The 21,638-nt window shown below is 38.4% G+C and overlaps 1 protein-coding gene across 3 annotated transcripts in view; it reads left to right on the top strand.

Annotated features, from left to right (window-relative positions):
* Positions 1-21,635, top strand: part of rnf213b (ring finger protein 213b) — a 30,035-nt gene extending 8,400 nt beyond the window's left edge. Inside the window, exons 22-63 of one of the 3 annotated variants that reach the window (XM_026222410.1) lie at positions 138-1,326; positions 1,672-1,856; positions 1,980-2,129; positions 2,234-6,136; positions 6,383-6,519; positions 6,612-6,710; positions 6,818-6,951; positions 7,042-7,158; positions 7,474-7,523; positions 7,643-7,799; positions 7,921-8,056; positions 8,295-8,483; positions 8,568-8,701; positions 8,819-8,994; positions 9,090-9,293; positions 9,496-9,674; positions 9,764-9,884; positions 10,092-10,192; positions 10,413-10,595; positions 10,727-10,872; positions 12,045-12,144; positions 12,461-12,572; positions 12,908-13,106; positions 13,223-13,413; positions 13,527-13,649; positions 14,552-14,653; positions 14,882-15,124; positions 15,422-15,506; positions 15,599-15,633; positions 15,731-15,979; positions 16,165-16,330; positions 16,815-16,900; positions 17,013-17,249; positions 17,381-17,513; positions 17,613-17,696; positions 17,969-18,149; positions 18,299-18,500; positions 18,604-18,681; positions 18,831-19,028; positions 19,151-19,240; positions 20,321-20,496; positions 21,103-21,635. In XM_026222410.1, the coding sequence (XP_026078195.1) occupies positions 138-1,326; positions 1,672-1,856; positions 1,980-2,129; positions 2,234-6,136; positions 6,383-6,519; positions 6,612-6,710; positions 6,818-6,951; positions 7,042-7,158; positions 7,474-7,523; positions 7,643-7,799; positions 7,921-8,056; positions 8,295-8,483; positions 8,568-8,701; positions 8,819-8,994; positions 9,090-9,293; positions 9,496-9,674; positions 9,764-9,884; positions 10,092-10,192; positions 10,413-10,595; positions 10,727-10,872; positions 12,045-12,144; positions 12,461-12,572; positions 12,908-13,106; positions 13,223-13,413; positions 13,527-13,649; positions 14,552-14,653; positions 14,882-15,124; positions 15,422-15,506; positions 15,599-15,633; positions 15,731-15,979; positions 16,165-16,330; positions 16,815-16,900; positions 17,013-17,249; positions 17,381-17,513; positions 17,613-17,696; positions 17,969-18,149; positions 18,299-18,500; positions 18,604-18,681; positions 18,831-19,028; positions 19,151-19,240; positions 20,321-20,496; positions 21,103-21,238 (10,896 nt within the window). In that variant the 3' untranslated portion in view covers positions 21,239-21,635. Of the gene's footprint in view, positions 1-137; positions 1,327-1,671; positions 1,857-1,979; positions 2,130-2,233; positions 6,137-6,382; positions 6,520-6,611; positions 6,711-6,817; positions 6,952-7,041; positions 7,159-7,473; positions 7,524-7,642; positions 7,800-7,920; positions 8,057-8,294; positions 8,484-8,567; positions 8,702-8,818; positions 8,995-9,089; positions 9,294-9,495; positions 9,675-9,763; positions 9,885-10,091; positions 10,193-10,412; positions 10,600-10,726; positions 10,873-12,044; positions 12,145-12,460; positions 12,573-12,907; positions 13,107-13,222; positions 13,414-13,526; positions 13,650-14,551; positions 14,654-14,881; positions 15,125-15,421; positions 15,507-15,598; positions 15,634-15,730; positions 15,980-16,164; positions 16,331-16,814; positions 16,901-17,012; positions 17,250-17,380; positions 17,514-17,612; positions 17,697-17,968; positions 18,150-18,298; positions 18,501-18,603; positions 18,682-18,830; positions 19,029-19,150; positions 19,241-20,320; positions 20,497-21,102 lie in introns of those variants that run through there. The other 2 variants (XM_026222411.1, XM_026222412.1) reach the window with 2 other exon arrangements.
* Positions 21,636-21,638: the final 3 nt, after the last annotated feature.

The raw sequence follows: 21,638 nt of genomic DNA, 5'->3' as shown, positions 1-21,638 counted from the left end.
CTTTTGTGAGAACTATTAAACTACTGGAGTCTAAACACACCAAAGTTTCAATAAAAGACAATATTTATATATTTACATTAGTTTATTCAAGGAAATAGGCATTCGTTTTGTGAAGATTTACCTCTGTTTTCTTGTAGGTTTTTGAAGGAGCCCAGAGGATGGGCCGCATCCTCCTTCAATTGCGCACATCGGGTAATATGCTCTTTCGAAACTGGGGGGCAAAGATAACATGCAACCACCAAGATCAACCCAGCATTCAAGTAAGCTTTTCCCTGTTGAGCAAGTGTGTTGAGTATCATGGCGAGGTTGAAGAGGAGCTTCAAAAACTGTGTCGCTCTCTGGAGAACTTTCATGAAGACTGGTGTAACCACTTAACCAAGATACGCTCTAAGTACTACACACTGAATCATTACACTTCAGAACAACTGGTCTTTCTTTGTGAATGGATCTACAGCGTTAGCATCAAAAGGAAACCTGTGCCACAACAAATGTGGCTTCTTTTGACCCCTATTAAACCAGACTGTACCTTAAATGACATCAGAGAGGCCTTTGAAAAAGCAAATGAGACACAATCGATGGTACAAGATGAGATAGAGGAATACATACAAAACAGTGATTTTGACCTGCCTTTGAGCTTCAGTTTACTAGATGTTGGTACTGAATGCTTAGAGGACCTGTGGCAGCAATTTAAAGAGAACATGTCCAGATTCCTTTCCCACCATGTGGATGTCGAAACACTTGGAAGATTCCTCTCCAATCTGTCTGCTATGAATCAAATACATGTCAAACGCAAGATTCCTCCTATTCTACAAGAGGGAAGGCCAAACCTTGTCCAATGCCATGTTGTGGAAATGATTAGCACAACTCTGTCTTTTTACACAGAGAGTCCACAGCATCCTCTTCCAACAACTGATGAGGTATTAATGTGCCAGGAAGAGACAACTGCAGAGGAGGTGGAGATCTTCCTCCGCCGATGTCTAGGATTCCAAGGCACTGGAAGCAATCATCAGAAGATTTACACTCTGTTCAATCCAGGTTCACTGACTTATGATGTGAGCGTGGCACTGGTGGAATGCTTTGAGATGCTAGAAAAGAGTGCTGGGCCTCATTACCATCTAGTGATGGTCTGTCCTTTAAACCAGGATAGATATGTCCCTTCCTTCTTCAGCAACTATAAAGTACAAACAGGTCTGAGAATATCTGCAGAAAGAATTAAAGACTATCTTGGCCATCATTTCCGTATCCCATCTGAGCTTGCTCCCCACTCAAAAGTCTATCCAAGGGAACTGTCTGTCTGGATGATTTCATCTGAACGTCCAGCTGTTGGTATGTATAAAATTTTTGTATATTGAAGTGAACATGAACAAAATGGACTCTATTTGCTTTTTTAATGCATTTTCTTGGCTTAATGTGCATGATTTAAAGGTGCATGTTATAGAAAAAAAAGTATTTTATCAAACTCTATTAATCTGTTTCTTCATTGCTTTTGAAGCAACATTATTTTTTGGGCTGATGTCATGAATCCCTTTTATTTTTAAATCCCTTTCCTCCAACCATTTATTGTCTTAAGAAGTTGTTATTGATGATACACTGTAGAAGTAAAATATGGTGAAAACATTACCAAACATTATGCTGATACACTTTTCTTTTTCTTTCCTATTCTTGGTGCAGGAAAGTCACTAAATGTCAGGCGTCTATTTGAGCAGTTCAAAAGACGGTTTCCAACAGCCACATATCTAACATTTAGACCCATCGAGCCCTGCATTGATATGGATGGATTTGTTCAAACCCTGTCCGAAAGACTGGCTCCACTGAGAGAGCAGGACCCTGTCCTTTTGCACATCGATGCTGCAGCAGTATGTTTTATTTTAAAAATTGTAGTCATTTTTTTCAATATCATATCATGCACTCTTATATAAAGTACCAACTGTGGTTCACTGATTGCATAATTTGTCTCACTACATTTCTTTTTACATCAGCTGTGTCACGGCTTGGAGGAATTCCTATTCAAATTACTGATTCTAGGATGTCTTAGTGACAGGAAAGGAACTATATGGAGAAGAAATGCAGCTCACTTGGTGGCGATTGAAGTACTTCAGCAAGTTCAAAAGAGTCAAACCCAGAAGGAGGTGCAAACCTACTTTTTCCATTCTGTTAACTTTGTGTTTTTTGAACAATTGTTAAGATACAGGCATTAACCTGTATTTCTGCATTTCTGTTTTTCTTTTTACAGATAACACATGGGTTTTTGCATACACTACCTACTATCTTCTGCAGACCTCCTAAAGATGTAAAAGATTTGGAGATAAGGAGAAAACAAGGGAGGTACACATCTTTAGATCCACTGATGGATAATGAAGAGTTTAAAAGTGAGGCCATTCAGAGACCCTACCAATACTTGAAGAGATTCAACAGAAATGAGAACTTGGATCGTTTCAAATATAAAGCTCAATCTGTAGAAGGTGATCCTGTTGACTGTCTCCATCATCTTTTATCAAACTATGGCTTGAAGAACCCATCATGGGCAGAATTAAAGCACTTTACCTGGTTTCTTAACCTGCAGCTTAAAGACTGTGAGAATTCCCTGTTCTGTGATCCAGACTTCCTTGCTGACAATTTAAGTGGTTTCAAGGACTTCATAGTAAAATTCATGATTCGCATGGCTCAAGACTTTGCCTCTCCTTCCATTGACATCTCTGATGAGAGCCCCTCCTTTTTCCCTGTGAACGAAGATGAGGAAGATATCCTAGCCAAACTATCAATTCGAAAACGATGGGAAAATGAACCTCACCCATACATATTTTTCAATGCAGACCATTTCACCATGTCTTTCTTAGGATTCCATGTTCAGAAAAATGGGACAATTCTTAATGCAGTTGATCCAAGAAGCGGAAAAGTGTTAATGGGAAATGTGATGACACAAGATCTCTTTTCAGACATTGAACGTCAAAGAATTAACCTTTCTGAGAACTTTGATGACCTGTCCAGAGAAGACAAAATACGAAAAATTTCCTTTGTTGTTGGTGCCAAAAAAGGCTGGGAAAAAGGAAAATTTGATCCAGATCCTACTTATGAACTCACTACTGACAATGTCATGAAGATGTTGGCGATTCATATGAGATTCAGATGTGAGATTCCAGTGATCATCATGGGAGAAACTGGCTGTGGGAAGACACGGCTTATTCGCTTTCTTTGTGATCTGCAACGGGAAGGCAGAGATGTTGAAAACATGAAACTTGTCAAAGTTCATGGAGGTACTACTTCTGAGGTAATCTATAGGAAGGTGCAGGAAGCAGAAGAACTTGCTCTGAACAACCATCAAAAATATAAACTTGACACAGTTTTGTTTTTTGATGAAGCCAACACAACCGAAGCAATATTTGCCATCAAGGAAGTACTATGTGACAAAACTGTACAAGGGTACCCTTTGAAGAAAAATTCTGGCCTAAAAATAATTGCCGCCTGCAATCCATACAGAAGACACACACCCAAAATGATTGACCGCTTGGAGCGTGCTGGGCTAGGATACCGAGTGAAAGCTGAAGAAACAGAGGATCGCCTTGGTAAAGTTCCCATGAGACAGCTTGTGTACCGTGTGCACCCTCTACCCCCAAGCATGGTGCCCCTGGTATGGGATTTTGGACAATTAAGTGATTCAGCAGAACTCTCTTATATCCGTCAAATTGTGCAAAAACAAATGACAGATCATAAATTGCCCCGTGCATGCCAGGGAGTGATCACAAATGTTTTGTCTGCCTCTCAAAGATATATGCGTAGACAAGCAGATGAATGCAGCTTTGTAAGTCTTAGGGATGTGGAGAGATCAATGTGTGTCCTAGTTTGGTTTTTCAACCACAGGGATGATCTTTTTCCAAAACGCAACTTAATTGAAATTGAGCTGATGACCTTGAAGTGCCTGGTGCTTGCCGTGGGTGTTTGCTATTACCCATCACTTGAAGACAAAGGGAAATACTTAAGAAATATGAGCAAATGCTTTCCTATTCCGTTCAACTCCAAAGAGTCACTGGAGCAGGAGATAACTACATGCCAAGACTTTTTTCTTGAAAAAATCCAAACAAGAGATACAATTGCCAAAAATATGGCTTTAAAAGAAAATGTCTTCCTCATGGTTGTCTGCATTGAGTTGAGAATTCCACTCTTTTTGGTTGGCAAGCCAGGGAGCTCAAAATCTCTTGCTAAGACTGTTATAGCAGATGCAATGCAGCGCCAGGCCTCTCACTGTGACTTATTCAAGAAATTCAAGGAAGTTCACATGGTGTCTTTTCAATGCAGCCCTCACTCAAGTCCTGAAGGAATCATTGGAACCTTTCGGAACTGTGCCCGTTTCCAAAAGGAAAAGAATTTAGATGAGTACGTGTCAGTAGTTGTTCTGGATGAAATAGGACTTGCAGAGGACTCTCCTCAGATGCCACTGAAGACATTGCATCCTCTTCTAGAGGATGGATGCATAGACAGTGATAACCCACAGCCACATATGAAGGTTGGTTTTGTTGGAATCTCAAACTGGGCTCTCGATCCAGCAAAAATGAACAGAGGTATTTTTGTTTCCCGTTGGGACCCAAGTGAGAAGGACTTAGTAGAGACGGCCGAAGGAATCTGCTCATCCTCCCTTAGCAGTCGTCTCAAAATAAAGCACCTCTTGCCAAAATTAGCAAAGGGCTACCTAGACATCTGTAAAACTGACAGTGAACAGTTCTTTGGACTCCGAGATTATTATAGCTTGGTGAAAATGATGTTTGCAACAGTCAACAGTTCAGATCAAGAGCCATCTGACAGTGAATTGGCAGAGGCTGTGTTAAGAAACTTCAGTGGACAAAGAGATGATTTTGATCCTCTTGGTTACTTTCGGGACATCTTCCAGAACTTAGAAATTCAAAGGCCAAGTACACTGAAAATGATTGAACAAAATCTTGACCGTCACAGTGACAAAGAGTGCCGGTACCTTCTTTTGCTCACAACTAACAATGCTGCCTTGTATATTATCCAACACCATATTTTCTCCAAGGAGAACTATACATGCCCGGAAATTGTTTTTGGATCAGGATTTCCCAGAGACCAGGAGTACGCCCAGATATGTCGCAATGTGAGCAGAATAAAGGCATGCATGGAGACAGGTCGGACTGTCATCCTATTGAATCTCCTCAATTTGTATGAGAGCCTGTATGATGCCTTAAATCAATATTATGTCTGCTTCAGTGGACAGAATTATGTTGACTTGGGACTTGGTTCACACAGAGTAAAGTGTCGAGTTCACAAAGACTTCAGACTGGTTGTGGTGGAGGACCAGGAAAAAGTCTACAAAAGGTTTCCTGTTCCACTTAAAAACAGACTGGAGAAACACAAAGTTGATAGGAGTACAGATTTGACTCCTTGGCAGCACAGAGTTTTGGAGAAACTCAAACAGTGGACACAAGAGTTCTCAAAAGTTCAGCAATCTGAATCTACTGAAGAAAATTTCAGCTTATCAGATGCCTTTGTTGGTTTCCATGGGGATGCTTGTGCCAGTGCACTTCTGCAGGCTTTAGAGAAAATACAGAAACGGAGCCATGATAAATCTGCTCAAGATGATGAACTCCATTGCATTTCTAAGTCTGAGAATGAGATCAGTGTACCAAGTAAAGAGGGCTCTTATATTAATGTGGCTAAGGACGTATACATGAAGAAAGAGGAAAGTGAGCCTCATCACATTGATGAAGATGAAGATATGGCAGAGTCTCAAGAGGAAATGAACAAATTCCCTGAAGAGACACAAGGAGAGGGTGTCCCAATGGAAGTTGACAATGATCTACAGAATGCAGAAATTCATGAAGATCTTGAGAACATTGGAGATGCTTCTGATATTTTGGAAATGGACGGAAATCCTGTTGACATAGAGACAACAGACTCAAACAAAACCATGGATGAGGAAGAGGAAGTCTATGAAACTGCCAAAAGCTTTCTCTTGAATTGTGCGTCACCAGACTCTGTACTTAGGTTAAAGTATTCAGACTTTGGAAATCAGGAGAGAGATAAGCTTCAGAAAATGTATTTCCATCAGCAAAGCCATCAATCTCTCAGAGACCTATTGGACAACCATCTGAACAAAAATGATCAGGAGAAGAGCAGATTCTTGGAGGTAATGTTTGTAAGACTTTTAAGCATCATTTGTTCTTGATTTAATATCTTACAGTGTGTCACAACAGCATAGAAACTATGATGATGATGATAATCTCAGATGCTAATTATGTATCTGATTGGCTCTGATTTTTGATTGATTCTGTCACGTTGTGTTGCTGGAATCTTTTCATGCCATGTCTGGTCAGGACATGGTGTTATATCTACCAATTTATCTTGCAAAACCAATGCATATGTTTTCTGTTAGGTAACCACGTTCTCCGGTCTTCTCACTGAAGCTGATGTGAGAAATCTTGCCCCGGGCTTGGGTTTGTCCACTGAGCGGTTTCTTCTGCTCTCTTTACACCAATTTGACACAGAAGCTTCTTTTTGCAACAAGATACGGTAATGTTTATATTATTTTTGGTGACTTTATTCAGTACCTTTCACAACAAATGGTCAACAATTTTCAAAACATTTTACTTATTTTTCTAAAGTTCCTTCCTGAGGGTATCTGGACTTTCTCTGCACATTCTTTTGGTTCAGATGGACATGGAAGAGTCATTGTGCAAAAATGAACTTATTGCTTCGGCAAAGTAAGTCCTTTTAATGCTGGTTAAATCTGATTTCAGTTTATTAAGACCCTGTATAACATGAGCCAAATCATCTTTAATGACATTTTATGTGACTCCTCTTACCTTAGATACTGTACCATAAATGAAATCCTATCCATAAAATCAGATGAGTGCAACGTCTATACTGTGTTTATCACAAAGCTTTCCCGCATGGGGGAACAATGTAGAACAAGTGGCAACAAGTACATTGGCTTTCAAGGAGGTAAGTTTATTTTTGGCAGATGAAACATTTGCAGTGAGTTTAGATATTGCCAAATAATTATTCTTAACAAGTATATTTTTTTTACTAAAGGAGTATGGCTATCAGCACATATTGATGACCTCAGAGATTCTGGTGACATGAGCTTAAATCTTAAGGCTTTTTGTGGAATACCTATAAGTAAACTCATCTCCCAGAAAGTAGAGTCAGGTATGTAAGGTACCAACAACCAAACGCTAACATTAACTTGGACATTTAAACAATCCCCTTACCCTTTGTATTAAAACATAATATTTGAAACATAAAAGTATACTTCATATCATGCAGTTTGTTGAGGTAAGGTCTTAGTAATTAATCTTAAAATTTCTACCTGATGGACAATAGCAATCACACAGACTTGCACTGAAGGAAAGACCCAAGCCATATTTAGGGTTTAAAAATACCTAGAACACCACAATACATGTATTGTAATCATAAACTTTGCACATGAAAGCACAATATTTTCTTAATTCATTTTTTATACAGATTTCAACAAATCAGAGGAAATGGATACAAGTGGACCAGAAAGTGAGAGGGTAAAATCCTTTAAGCTCGCAATAGATTGGTTTAAACATATACTGTACATCGGAGATGTGCTATATCAAAAAGAATTTCATACCTCCTGACAGAAATACTGTGTTTTATTGGTTGTCAGGGAGATTCAGTGCATCTACACAGTTTGTCTCTATTGAGATCCTGCACCCAGAAAGCTGTTTCATTGCTGAGAGATACATGCCAAAAAACCTCAAGGAGTATGGAGCGCATGAACATATTGCTTGGCCTTCTGGGAGGTGACCCTGGGCGGATAGGAGGTCAGCTGGTTTTATATCCATTATATCCATTATATCCACTATATGTAAAATTTCAATGAAAATAGGAACCATGAGAAATTCTAAGTTTAAGTCACAAATGCTCGTTCATGTGTATTTTCAGAACGGTTCCAGAAAGTGTTGCTAAGGAGGCTGATGTTTGCACTGATGCAGAAGGAGGAATTCATTCCTAACGCGGAAGACTGGATTTATATAGTCGCAAAGAACCGAGAAGCTCTGCAGGAAGGTGGAACACTTAGGTACAGCAGTTGTGTGATGCAATTAGCATTAAAAATCTGTTATCGCTATCTATCTCAGATTTTTAAAAACAGTGATGATTTTATCATGTTAATCAAAATGGGTTGGATAAAAGATAACTAAAACTTGTGTGGAGAAAAATAATGGTGTTCAACTACTTTGAACTGGAGAATAAAATTTCATCAGCCGTAGATTAAGAGATGACTAACAAAATAGTAAAACATTTCTGTGTTTGTTCAGGCACACTTTGTGGCGCAATCTTCAGGGTGTTTTGACCCCAGTGTTTGCCCGAGTTTTAGAAGTTTTGGACAGAGACCGCAACCTGTACCTACTGTATGGAGAAGGGCTCAGTGAGGGTCTGACCCAGTTCTGGCTGCATATCTTTGAAGATAAACAGCTCCTTGACCTAACCCTTCCAAAAAAAGCCAGGTGTTTTTTAATTTTTTTTTAAATTAGGTTTTTAATGCTTTTAAATATCTCACTGTAACTGATGAAATAGATTTCTTCTTTTAGCGATCCGGATCAGGAGATTAATGTGCAGTGTCACCTGTTTATTGGAGAAGTAGAATGGCCTTGTGCTGCTCCTTTTAGCTGGCTGATAAAAGCATACTGCCAGAGTTTGTGGGAGGAATCAGAGTTTGTGCGAGGTGAGGTCTTTTGTTTTGTGTTTGACTACAGTTGGCCAGTTAGCTAACCAGATACTACATTCACTTCTTGTACATAGCATTTCTGCAACTACTCCATGTTTTTGCATTTTCTCTCAGGCTCTGAGCAAGGCAACAAAGCAAGGATTCAGCAGTTTGTTAGTGCTGTATCTGGCAGTGGACTGGGTGGCTATATTCAGAAACTCTCAGAGGAAGATAAAGTCGAGTTGGGTCAGCGATACTTGACCGATTATGTCCTTCTGTCATTCAAAATCCACTCTGAGGAAGAGCTTGGGGTACATAGGTTTAACAGTTGGAAAATGTATTTTCAAATCTAATGTTTAGTGTCCTAATGTTGGTGTCTATGGGTGTGTGTGCATTTTTTTTACAGGTCTTTCGTAGTGCAGTGCTGGGTTGTGTGTTTGCCCTGCAGATGGAGATGTCAGTAACTCCTGAGCTCTCTCCATCGTGGATCCTTGCTGCAGCTCAAATCTACAGCCCACGCCTGGATACATTATCACATGCCCTTCAGATCAACCCTCAACTGGACTGCATCATCCAACAAGAAAGACTGAAGAGAGAAAGCCCTGATATGGTGAGGAGCAGTAGTGCAGCATGAATTTTCATGTCTAATTATGACTTAGATTGCAGTGCCTATTTAACCTACATTTATGTAACAAAATAATTACCAGTAAATAAGTGACCAGTATGTGCAGTCAAACTTCTAAATTTATACAAATGAAACAATACTGAGATGAGTTCAAAGAGATTTGTCTTTTTGTTCTGTTTTATGACAGTGTGAGGACATTCTAGCTGTTGGTATCTGTGTTGAAGAAGCAAAGCTCCTGCCGGTGTCATCAATAAGTGAATGCCAGACCTTCTTACAAAGAGTTGAGCAACTTCAGCCGTGTTTGGAGAGAGTGCTTAGTCCTGGCTACAGTAGCTATGGCTGTCTTAAGCACCTGGACACTATAAAGTGAGCTATGAAGAATGTTGTAGATGTAGAAAATAGGATAATCTGAAAACATGAAACATAAATTCATAAAAAATCTGTTATTTCCTTAGGTCAGTGTGGCAGGGGATGCTGCTAGTGGCTGCGTTCATTGAAAAGGTGGTCATCGAGATGAAAGACGGAGATGAACGGATTAAAGTTCTGACTCTGAAACACTGCAGTCAGTTACATGGGGTGAGTCTAGAATTATTGTCTGCTCTGTTCATTACGCTTGTAGGAGACATTGGTGTACGAGAAACCCCTGTAGGCCCCTCACTTCATTATGAGACTATAGTAAGATGGTCAAATATGTTAAAATTTGATAGATGCTGCAACAAAGCAACAAGTTTAGAACCCGAAAGGTCCTTAGCATATATGCTGCTTTTATTTCCTCTCTCACAGCTAATGGAGCGGTCTCCTGATTTGAGGAGCAAAGACAATCTTCAGCAAATCATCCGCATACTCAATGATTATCATGAGGAATCCATCAGCAGAGAACTGCGGTACACTTAGATTGAGTTGTATAATTTTATATGCTATGACTGGTTTTATTTTAAACTATGTGACAATGTTGAAAACTGCAGTTTATTGACTAAGAATAACTGAACAACATTACTGTTTTAATACACTTATAGTATTTCTGTATTTCTTTGTTTAGCATGTGCTATTCCAAAAATAAACCTTATGATTACTTATTTTCTGTACACTTTGTTTTCTTCTCAGATATGGAGTGAAGTGCTCTGTCTGTCTGTCAGATCTGACGGAGCCCACTGTGCTTCCTTGTGAGCATGTGTTTTGTCTGTCCTGTCTGAAAAGATCTACAGAGAGAGAAGGAGCAGCCTTCTGTCCCAAATGCAGGTTACCTCTGTCAAACAACTATCGTCCCACTGTCTCCAAGACCATAGAGTGAGTATAAATTCTTTGTTCTTGGTAACTTCAGATATCCATTTAGACAGAATAGGCATGCAATGAACAATAAGCTTCTTTACTGTGGTTAATTGATTTGGCTGTAATGTCTAAATTTGTTTTTATTACAGCTTAGCCCTGAAGCAGCATAAAGAAATAAGAAAATGCTGTAATGCCTTCTTCCTGGAGGTGGTTTCTCGTTTCTGTCTGACTGATGATCAAGATCCACCAGAGGACCTGGTGGAACTGCTTTTCTCTCTCCTAATTTCAGCACAAGGTGGGTGGATTTCCTTGTGGAATATTTCATAAAATAATTACATTTCTGTACATGGTTGTTAAAGCTTTTTTGAAGCTTTGATTGTGTTTACAGTATGCAATATAACATGTGTTCATGTTTCGCGCGTAAAGAAACAGTATTTTTCACACAATTCACCTATCTGTATACCGCTGTTAATTACTGCAGGAACTAGAGGGCTGTAGTCCAAACGGGTCGTTTTTTGTAGTTGAATTCTGTTAAATAAAATATCTCGCTTGGCATTGAACTTTGAGCTTTAGAATTTTACAGATATTATTTATACTCTAACAACAACATTACACACTAACTAAAGTTTAAAACATGGGATCACGAAGAAGGGGACCTTTAATTTGAGAGCGGGAACTTCGAAAAAGACTTACATTTAAAATTTAAATATCTGTCAGTGGTTCATGCGACTTGCATTCCATATTTCAAGTCTTCGTCGGACCCGGCAAATTGCCGGAACATTGCCGGGTCGCCTTCTGTGTGAAAGCAAACACGTCCTGGGATTGATTCCAGCATTAAAACCCGGGTCGGGGACCAAGTAACATTACCGGGTTCAATCCTGGGACGAGCGCTGTGTGAACAAAAGCCAGATCTAATGCCGTGTCGAAGTGATGACGCACATTATCGCGCGACTCTTTTACCGGCTGTTTTGAAGGAAGATCAACTTTCGCAATGAAAAAATATGTGCAAACTTTAATGAAGCAGAGATCAGTTAGTTCCTCACTTTCCACGCTGACATTGAGATCGTTCACTTACTTCAGTGAAAGTATAACGTGCCTAACGTTTTCAACTCGTACATTACACGTCACCCCCGATGTCACTTGTCATTACGGGATCTTTACGGGTTGTGTGTGAAAGCACGCACATATCCCGGGTAATCACTGGCAGTGTGAAAGTCCAAAATCTAGTGACCCGGGAACAATTGCCGGAACACTTTACCCGTGTATTTGTCGGAATGGCAGTGTGAAAGGGACTTTAGTGGGACAAACAGGACAAAATTTAAGTAATGAGATCATTGAGTTTGAGAGCGACTCATTCAGTCTAATTCCGTGAATCAAAACAACCAATTCATTGAAAGGATCTAGAAAGAGCAATTTAATCTATAATTTGCTTTTATGTATATGTTTACACGACTGTTTATATTATAGGAGATGTTTATATGACTAGAGAGCTCACCCCATTCCTGGAGTGTGTTGACCAGAGCCCTGTGGTGCGCTCTGTGCTGCCGAAACTTCTTCTGCAATACAGGTGCTGCAATACAGACAACACATTACCACATCCGGGCGACCTTTTGTTTATGACTTTAAATATGCTGTATTGGCTTTATGAAGTGAGTCTTGAGAGTTTTGCTTAAGGCTAATTCACACTGCGCCAACAGATGCTGACCAACGGCAACAGACACTTTGTTGGGTTTTGTCACATCTGTTGACGTTGGTTGGCATTGTTGTTTTAGGCAATTGAACATGTTTACTTGGCTTTTGTCAGGTTACAGGCGTCTGTCGGTGCAGTGTGAATTGGCATTTACGCTAATCAAGAACATTTTGTAATTAGATAATCTCTTCAGCTTTAAACAGGTAGAGAAGCATATACAGAAGTACTTAGAAAACCTGGAGAACAAGCTTCTGGACCAGGAGGACAGAACTGAACTCTACCGCCTATTTGTTAACTGTTTCCAGGTGTGTCAGTGCATGCTGAGCCAAGTATCACTTTTACTATTGTGCTGTTTTAAGTGTAAAATGTTGGCGCTTAACCCATTTTGTACCACTGTCATGAATGGTACATCAAGTGTGATTATTAAAATCCCCTGGTCCCTATTTTTTGTTTTGGGCCATTAAGCAAGTACATATCAAGATCTTAGCAACCGCCCAAAGTATGCTTAACAATGCATTACAAACCTTTGTCATTTTTTACGAGGTATAATCATCAACAGTTGAATTCCACTTTCAGCCACATTCATTTCTATTTAAAATCTGCATGTTTGTTTCTAAAAGCAAATTTGTTGTTTATCCAGGATTCCCTGTTTTGTTCTGGATTAAATGGAGATGAAAGACATCTGAAGGAGAATTCAAACTTCCTTAGTCGACTGGCTCGTAAACAGACACCTTCCAGACAGAACGACCCAGCTGAGTTTCTGCTGTCTATGGCTCGCCTCAGAATGTGTCTGGACTCTGTTGCCTGTATCCTGTCCAGAATTATTGGCAAAAGAACCGGTACGAGTAACTTCTGGTCTGACCAATTCATGGAAGTTAAAGTATATTGCTTAAATTAATAGCATGTCTTTTTATGTTTTATTCTGCAACCTTTCCATATGTTTGGTGTCTTTCAGACAATTTTGAGGAAGCTGAGCTAAAGCTTTTGGAGCAGATGAAGGCTGTGTGTGAATATGGTAACAATGACTGGTACAGAGTTTACTTGCTTCGAGCAATCAACAGGCATGCTGGCATGGACTGTCTGCAAGCACTAATCAGCAGCACTGATTATGAATGGATCTTCCCTGCAAAGATGCTACAGCTTCATGTATGGCCATTCAAATGTGTTGTGTTAATGATTTTTTTAAATATTGAAGACAAGCAATAAAAATTTGTTTTTTTTTTAATGATGATCACTGTTGTTTGTTTTCTCTTCTACAGAGGTCGATCCCTACAGAGGTGGATCGTTTCTTGTGTTGTGGTCAGTCATACCGTACTCTTAGAGATGGAGTTGGAGAAGCATTGCAAGAAGGCACAACAAATGGCCTCAGAGAAGCACTACAGGTCAGAGTCTACATCTGTATAAAAAAAAAACACACACACAAAAACTAAATTTTCAGCAGCCAATTCGCATCTGATCTCATGTTGTCCCAAATCTGTATTCATTTCTTTCTTGTTTTTGAGCATGTGGGTAACCAAACAATTTACTTTGATAGTAGGAAAAAAAAAATACTATGCAGCTACTGGAGCCCAGCAACTATTTGGTTACCAACATTCTTGAAAATAACCTTTGTTCACCAGAAGAAAGAAACTCTTTCAGGTTTAAAACATCTTAAGAATGAGTAAAAGATGACAGGATTTTCATTTTTGGGTGAATTAATTTAACTAATCTCATTTAATGTTAATCAAACAACAAAACACAAAGAGAAAAATCACTTTAGCTTTACTTAGAATCAATGCATAATTTATAAATTGAAGAATATATGCTTTATTTTTAGATTTATTAAATTATTTAATTGAACGCTACTGCTAAATATACCTACTGTGACTGAAAAATTAATCACTGTTTGTTTTATTTGTATATTATGTGTATTTGTAATGTGTATCTTTGTTCTTATTTTTTAATAACAAAGATAAAATAATGACAAAGATTAGACTTTGGCCTAAATGTCCGCCATTCTTTTTTATTTTGCTACCTTGTAAGTTTTGCTTTTAAAATAGGGAAATTAGTCTGGATGTACTGCTCAGACTACTTGCAAAATAGTAAAAGCTACATTACAAGGAATCGTGATAAAATCATGAATCGTGATTTTACCGAAAATAATCGTGAAAAGATATTTTTGACATATCGTCCACCCCAATGGAAATTCATCTTTGATGAATAGAAAGTCCAAAATAACAAAATATATTTGAAATAGAAATGTTACTGTCACATTCGATCAATGAATCAAATTTTTTTTTTTCAGGCTGGTGATTCAGGCCCTTTGAAAAACGTCCTGCTGACTCTAGCTGTGTTCAGGCAGGTCACATGTCGCTTCATGTCACCTGATACATATCCTCAGGCACAGGCAAGTGTTGGTTAGGTTTTATAATTTTATTAATCACTAGTTAACATCCAGAATTCAGAATATTTTATAAACATTTGATTCGCATAAGCATCATTCTGATGTCAATTAGAACTTCACCCGCCTGCAATAGTAACATGTTTGAGCATAAATGTTTTTACTTTATGAGATTCAGACATTCAGCCTGGCAAAACTAAACATGTTCATTTTTCTCTCTCTCTCTTTCACCAGGAGATCAGACTCTTAGAGGATGTTATTAGAGAAAACATCACAGGACATGCCAGAGAGCTCTGCACTGCTCTCTTATCCAATAAGATTGGGGGTCCAGGATCTTACCTGAGTCTCCGTGTAGGTGTACCTGCTAAACGCCGTCCTGTGCTGGAGCTCCTGGTGCATGCAAGCTCAGTGTTTTACAGTGGGAACAGGCTGCTGAGTCCCCTCTTCAATATTGCCTCTCAACCTCAGAACATGACAGTAAGGACTTCTTAATGAATAATATACATTTCTGGAGTGAGTTTAGAGCAGGGGTTACCAAACTCAGTTCTGGAAGGACACTGTCCTGCAGAGATAAGCTCCAACTTGCCTCAACACACCTTTCTGGAATGCCTAGTCAGACCCAGATTAGTTGGGGATAAACTTTGCTGGACACCAGCCCTCTAGGACCGAGTTTTAGGATGACCCCTGGTTTAGATTTGCATTTGATTGTATGCTTTGGTTTTGAATTGATTGTGCTGATTTTTAAAACAGCTATGTTTCTCTACTCATCCTTAGGGAGCCTTTCTACCCACAATGCCTGATGACCATACCAGTGAGGCCCGGCAGTGGCTCGTTGATGGGAGAAAAATGAAGATGTACTGTGAGTGTGACTTTTGCATGAAGTGAAAAAAAAACATGTTTCCTTAAATGCCTCCTGCATATCAGATTTTGTCTTACTTCCCTACTTTACAGTCTGTTCTAATGGTCATGGATGCTTTGTGGGAGAGGTGAGATTTAATTTCTTTCACTTTTTCACATTTAAATGAACTGGTATTATTGTCTGTGAAACTGATTATGAACATTGATTTTTCTCCTCTTACTTAGTGTGGCAAACCAGTGGCTTTGTCAAGCTGTGCCACTTGTGGAGTCCCTATAGGAGGCCTGAATCATAAACCAGTTGACGGTTTTACTGAAGCTCGTGGAATCCCTGACATGACACGGCCTGGACATGTACTGGGACACGCTGAAAACCGGTCTGAAGCACCAAACAGGAATCACAGTTCAGCACAGTCCTGTCTCCTCCGTCTCTGTCTTCACCTGGCCATGTTGCAAGGAGCCATTCACCACCAACAGGTAAAAAGGTTTGAAGGAACCCTGAAAGTTTGCTTATTACCTGCTGATAAATGTTGTCTTGCATGCCAGCTCCATTTGTTTTTTGAACAATTCTCTATATAATGCCAACTACTGAAATTCAGTTAGTGGACCACGAGTGTTAGAAAATAAAAACACTATTTTCTAAAGGGCTTGATTCTTCACAGGGCATCAGAAATATGATCCATCCAAATGTTAATGATGTCCACGGGTTCCTCTGGCAACATCTTGAGAAGGACATGGAGGTTCTTGGGAAGACTTTAAATCTTAACTTGGATGACTCTGCCATTATAATTCATCTAATCTTCAGCAGTTTTCTACAGACCACCTCAGGTATCCTTTAATCTCGACTAAATTTAAACCTGCTTGAACTTTTCATAGAGTCGAATGCATTTTACTTATATAATAGTAACAAAAAAATAGCATAACGTGAACAGAATTAATTTATTTTAATATTTTTTATATGCTGTTGTAGTATTTATAAATATTTAGAATTATCTTTTGTTTACTTTTTTATTTATAAAGTTTTAATTTTAATTTTAGTTTAAGTTTGAGTAATTTTGTTACATGCGTTTGTCCTTTCTTTCTTTTTTTTTTAAATTGATATAGCTTTAATTCATTGTATTCCATTTTTAGTTATAGTAATTTTAGTACTTCAACTTTAACATTTTTATTTCAGTTTGTTGCCATTGAAATATTAATATAGTATTATATTTCAGCTTTTCAGTTACTTAAAATTAATTTAATTGACCATAACAAAAACACAATGAACTGCACAACCAGGAAACCAATGTTTGATATTTTTTCTCTTCGCCAGGTGCCGGTGTGGATCTGGCAACACGCAAGTCCAGAGAGCAGTGGGAGACCACAGTCTGTAAAACCGTCATCAATCCTGTTTTACAGGTCAGTCTTGATACTGCTGAATATCTAAATAAATAGATGGAGTAAAAATTCAGTCATATAACCACACTGAATGCATATAATTCCATCAGTCAACATTTGTCTCTGTTTTCAGGATTTGGAAAGGACATTGGGCAGGGCACAGGATCTGATTGCAACTGATAACCAACTTTCTAACAGTCCCCTGATGAATGTCCTGAGAGGAGACCCTCAAAAAATGCTTCATCTCCCCACTAACTGCCCCACCCACCACTCTGCCTTCTGGAGCCCCTCACCTGTCCTAACAGTGGAAAGCTTCTCACAGCAAATAAACCAGGGTCAAGCACCCCTGCTCACCCTTTTTATCAATAAGGTTTGTTAACTTAAAACATTTATAAAAGCCTTTGTGTTACATTATGGAAGTTGAGCACACGGTTTCATACTGACTTTAAGAATGTTCCCAAACTTTCAGTATATCCATAAGTGTGTGATTGTGTTTATCAGGTGCACTGCATAAGACAGCTGATCCATCTGCCGTCGCTTGCTGCTCTGCTGTCTGATCTAATAAAAGTGCTTCCTCCAGGCTCTGAGAACCAGACCCACACCATCGCTTCACTGCTGCAATGCATTCCTGCTGGTTTGTCACACTTAAACTCACTGGAGATAACATGTTGATTTATTTTTGTATATACTGTATGCATTATTACTGTACTCTAATTTGTGTTAATCCAAATAGGCCATCAGAAGAAATTATTGTCGGAGAGAGTAGAGATCTTCATGAAGGTGTGGAACCAACTCAGAATGGAAATATCCAATAACGGTAAGTTGCTAGAGGTATACATCTGTAATTTAAAAGATGTTTTTATCCAAAGCAACTTGCAGTGCCTTCAGTGTTTATCCTTATGTGTATCATGTGTGTCCATGATAATTATTAAACTGGCTGTTAAAAACTGCTAAATTAACAATATTTAAAATTATATACTGATTATATACTGATAAAAAAACTCTTCAAACTAAAATAACAAAGTTAAATAATACAAGTGAGTCATTGTAACCTCATAATATTATAGTGATATTGTTTCATTATTTCAGCTTCTTTGGGTTTGGATTCTACACTTTGTGAAAAAGACATAACTATGGAAAGCTCTGGGCAGTTTCTCTCCCTGAGTCATCACGGACCAGGCTCATGTCTTCACGCAGTCATAAATCTCCTGTCTGAGACTCACAACAGTCTTGTGCGAGAAGCCAGAAAACTCTGTCACCAGGAAGACAGGTGTGTATTTGAGAAGGAGTGTACACTATTGATCAAAAGAACAAAGGAAAAGTGTTTATTTGAAATAGTTTTTTGAATAAATGTCTTTACTGCCACATTTGTGTTTCAAAAATTGTTTACATGTCAGATGGTTACGTTTCCTCTTACAGTGACTATAAAGTGCCCTTGGCAGCACTGTCCAAGAGCCAACTTGCCCTGTGTCACCCAGAGAAGGAGTTGCTCCCCCTGGTGTTAGCTAACTGCCATTACAAACTAGAGAAGGGTCAGCAAACAGTGAGCTCCAGTGATCATAAAGCTATTGAGAGAGAACTCAGCAGACGCTTTTTTGCAGGCAAACCACGCATTCAAACAGTGAGTCTACACGTTTTAAAACGTATTATCATAAAAGTGTTAAATATATGACCAGATTCATTAGTTACTACAATGAGAACTCATAGTTACAAATTTTTTGCAGGACACTGATAAATATCTGAGAAGACATCATCAGAATTTTATAGAAGTCCTTGATGAGGTCAGAGCCAAAATACCTCAGGTAATTTTCTTCAGTGTCTTTGCACTTCGTTCAGTTTACTAACAGTAGGTCTCGGAGGAGCAAATGCTTCTGGTTTATTGGTGACATACTGTAGTAATATCATATAATCTATAATTATTAAATTGAATACATTTTCTTCTGATTTACAGGAAGCACTCAAGGCCTCTGTGCTCAGCTTCATGAGATCAATGCTACGTTCATACACTGATGTGTGCGACGCAGTTTACGCTGTGGAGATTGGCCTTCGTTTCCTAGGTAAAACCGGTGGAGAACCACAAGTTCTGCTGCTGTCCTATCTGACAGACTCCTTGAAAATGAACCAACACATCACAAGCGCCATAGCTGAGGTGAGGCATGCGTTTAAACTAGCAACTAAAAGGGAATTTGACCGAGCAGGTATTTTGCTACAACTATCAGTGTATATAATCTGTCTGATCCTGTAATTTTATTCCACGCTGCTTGGTTTCAGGCTTTAAAAGAGAACCGACTTAGTCAGTGCACAGCCACATGGCAGCTTCTCACCTGCTGGAAGAGTGAACAGATGATGAGGAAAGGACAGGTAATTTGACATTCAGCTTTTGTGACTGTATATCATTAATACCAATCACATAGTATTTTTACATCTAATCTCTTAAGTAATTACATTCCAATTTCTAGGATTTGTTTTCTTCTCTCACTAGACTCTACTTAAGTTTACATTGAGCCTATAGGATGCATGCTTCATTATTATTTATTCAGCTAGAATGCATTAAATTATTTTTAGAGACAGTTAAGACATTTATGTTAGAAAAGATTTCTGTTTCAAATAAATGTTTATCTTTTGAAAAAAATTTTTTATTAAACTACTGATAAAACTGCATCATGGTTTTTTTCAAAAACATTAAGCAGCACAACTGTTTTTCAACATTGATAATAATAATAAAAAAATTAAAGCAAAAATTAAAACAGCATATTCAAATCACTTCAGAAAGATTTTGTGTTTTGGAAGAATGGAGTAATGACTGCTAAAAAATTAGCTTTGCGATTGCATGAATACATTAAATAAATATATATATATATATATATAAATAGTAAATATTAATATGATTTAACAATATTACTGTTTCACAACATTTCATTGTTTTTACTGTATTTTTGATCAAACAAGTGCAGCCTTAATGAGCATAAAATTCTTCTCTCCAAAACATCAAATAATAATAATAATCTTACTTACCCCAAACTTTTGAATGGTAGTGTATGCGTGAATAACTTAAGACAGAATAAATGTTTTCACAGAGCTTATTTCTAATTCCCTCCTTCTGCTCAGCTATTTAGCCTTTCAGTAAACTGACCCCATTACTGCTGACCTCTGTTGACCTCCTCTGATTGACCCTAAACAACATAGAGAGTGGAAGTACGAGGGTTATAAATCCAAGGGAATTTGTTGGTCAAAGTGTGCCAAGCGTGTGCCACCAACAGTTCAAAGACGTTTAACCCAAGCTTTTCTTAATAGCTGGACAATATTGCTTATTTAAATAATACATTAAGACATTGTTTAAACTTATTCCCAGAACATATTCATGAGGTTTGCATCTTTATTGGTCAGGTATATTATGATTTCTGTTGTTGACTTTAAATCTTTCAATGCACAATTTTGCAGGATCCATTCCAGCGACTGTCTAAAGACTTCAGAGATAAACTGACTTCAGAGGAAAGAATGCAGGTGAAGGTTTTCCTTGGGATCACAGATACTGACCTTTTCTCTTTGGAGCTACATGAAATCCTTCAGCTCAAGACCAACAGCACTGCTGAAGAAGGCTTCGCTCCGCACTGGGAGTAAGAACTGATCTTATTGTTTTTTTATAGTTGTAAATAATTTACCCAGCATTCCAGCCGTCTGGAATGCAGCCTTCTGGACTCACCATTTGTGAGGGCGGGTTTCGATGAGGCAAACTGGCCACAAAAGGCAAAGTTGGCCTTTTTCACAGATGTCTGACATTTGACTTTTTAAATGTACATTGAAATCTAGTTTGTGATTGTAAACATTAATCCAATCGTGAATGTCATTCAGTGTTCTGGCATCCAAAGCAAATACATCTAAAATGATCCTATAGCATGTAGCACCAAGTACTACAACATTAAACCACATAAGGGTCTTTTAAAGTTTTTACTCACTTTCAATCACAACAATGCAGACCTCCCAGACCTAGTCATTCCCCGGAGACATGTGGGTTCTCAGACCCAACAGAGGCACACTTTGACCTCTCCAGGCTCTCATCTGTCATTGTGCCCCGCTCTAGTCATCTATTGAGCAGGCAGCTGGTCAGAATGAAAAGGAATGAATGCATGTGCTGAGAACAATAGAATCCAATGCTAACTGTTGATGTAAAGCACACCACTGAACACCCTTCCTCCTCTCTCTTTCTGTGTTTCATAACATAGCATCGGGTCCACCATGAAATACCATTTGGAGAAAAAGAACATCACCTCTTTTCCAGGTCTAGACAGTCTTCCAGAGGAAATTACTTTGGCTAAAGCTGCAGAAATCTGGAGGCTTGCAGTGGAGTTCAAACACTGAAAAGTACTTCTGAATGAGCCAAACCAAAATGAATAATATAAACGTGAAAAGATCTGGACTGCTTTGTTATTTCATTTTTTATTTTTTTGTCAGTTGTTGCTGTCTTTGTCATGTCTTTTGTATAGGACAGATGTATGACTCATTCCAGCACACTAAATCACTGTGTTTATATTGTTAATCCAAGTTTATTAAAAAAATGTATTTTTTACTCTTTAGGGCTTTGAATATGTCTTCATATTGTTGAGCACTTTATTGTTTAGGGATTTGTATGAATATTTGATTCAGGGAACAAAAGTTAATTAAATTAAATAATACTGTATTGCAATTTTGCTGTAACACATTTTGTCTCTTTTAATGCTCCATGCTATTAATCTGCCAAATAAAGTTGTATAATGGATCA

This window comes from Carassius auratus, chromosome 37 (assembly GCF_003368295.1).
Source record: "Carassius auratus strain Wakin chromosome 37, ASM336829v1, whole genome shotgun sequence".
Lineage (NCBI taxonomy): Eukaryota > Metazoa > Chordata > Actinopteri > Cypriniformes > Cyprinidae > Carassius > Carassius auratus.
The sequence above is the reverse complement of the archived record's forward strand: the minus strand, read 5'-3'. Positions and strand labels throughout refer to the sequence as shown.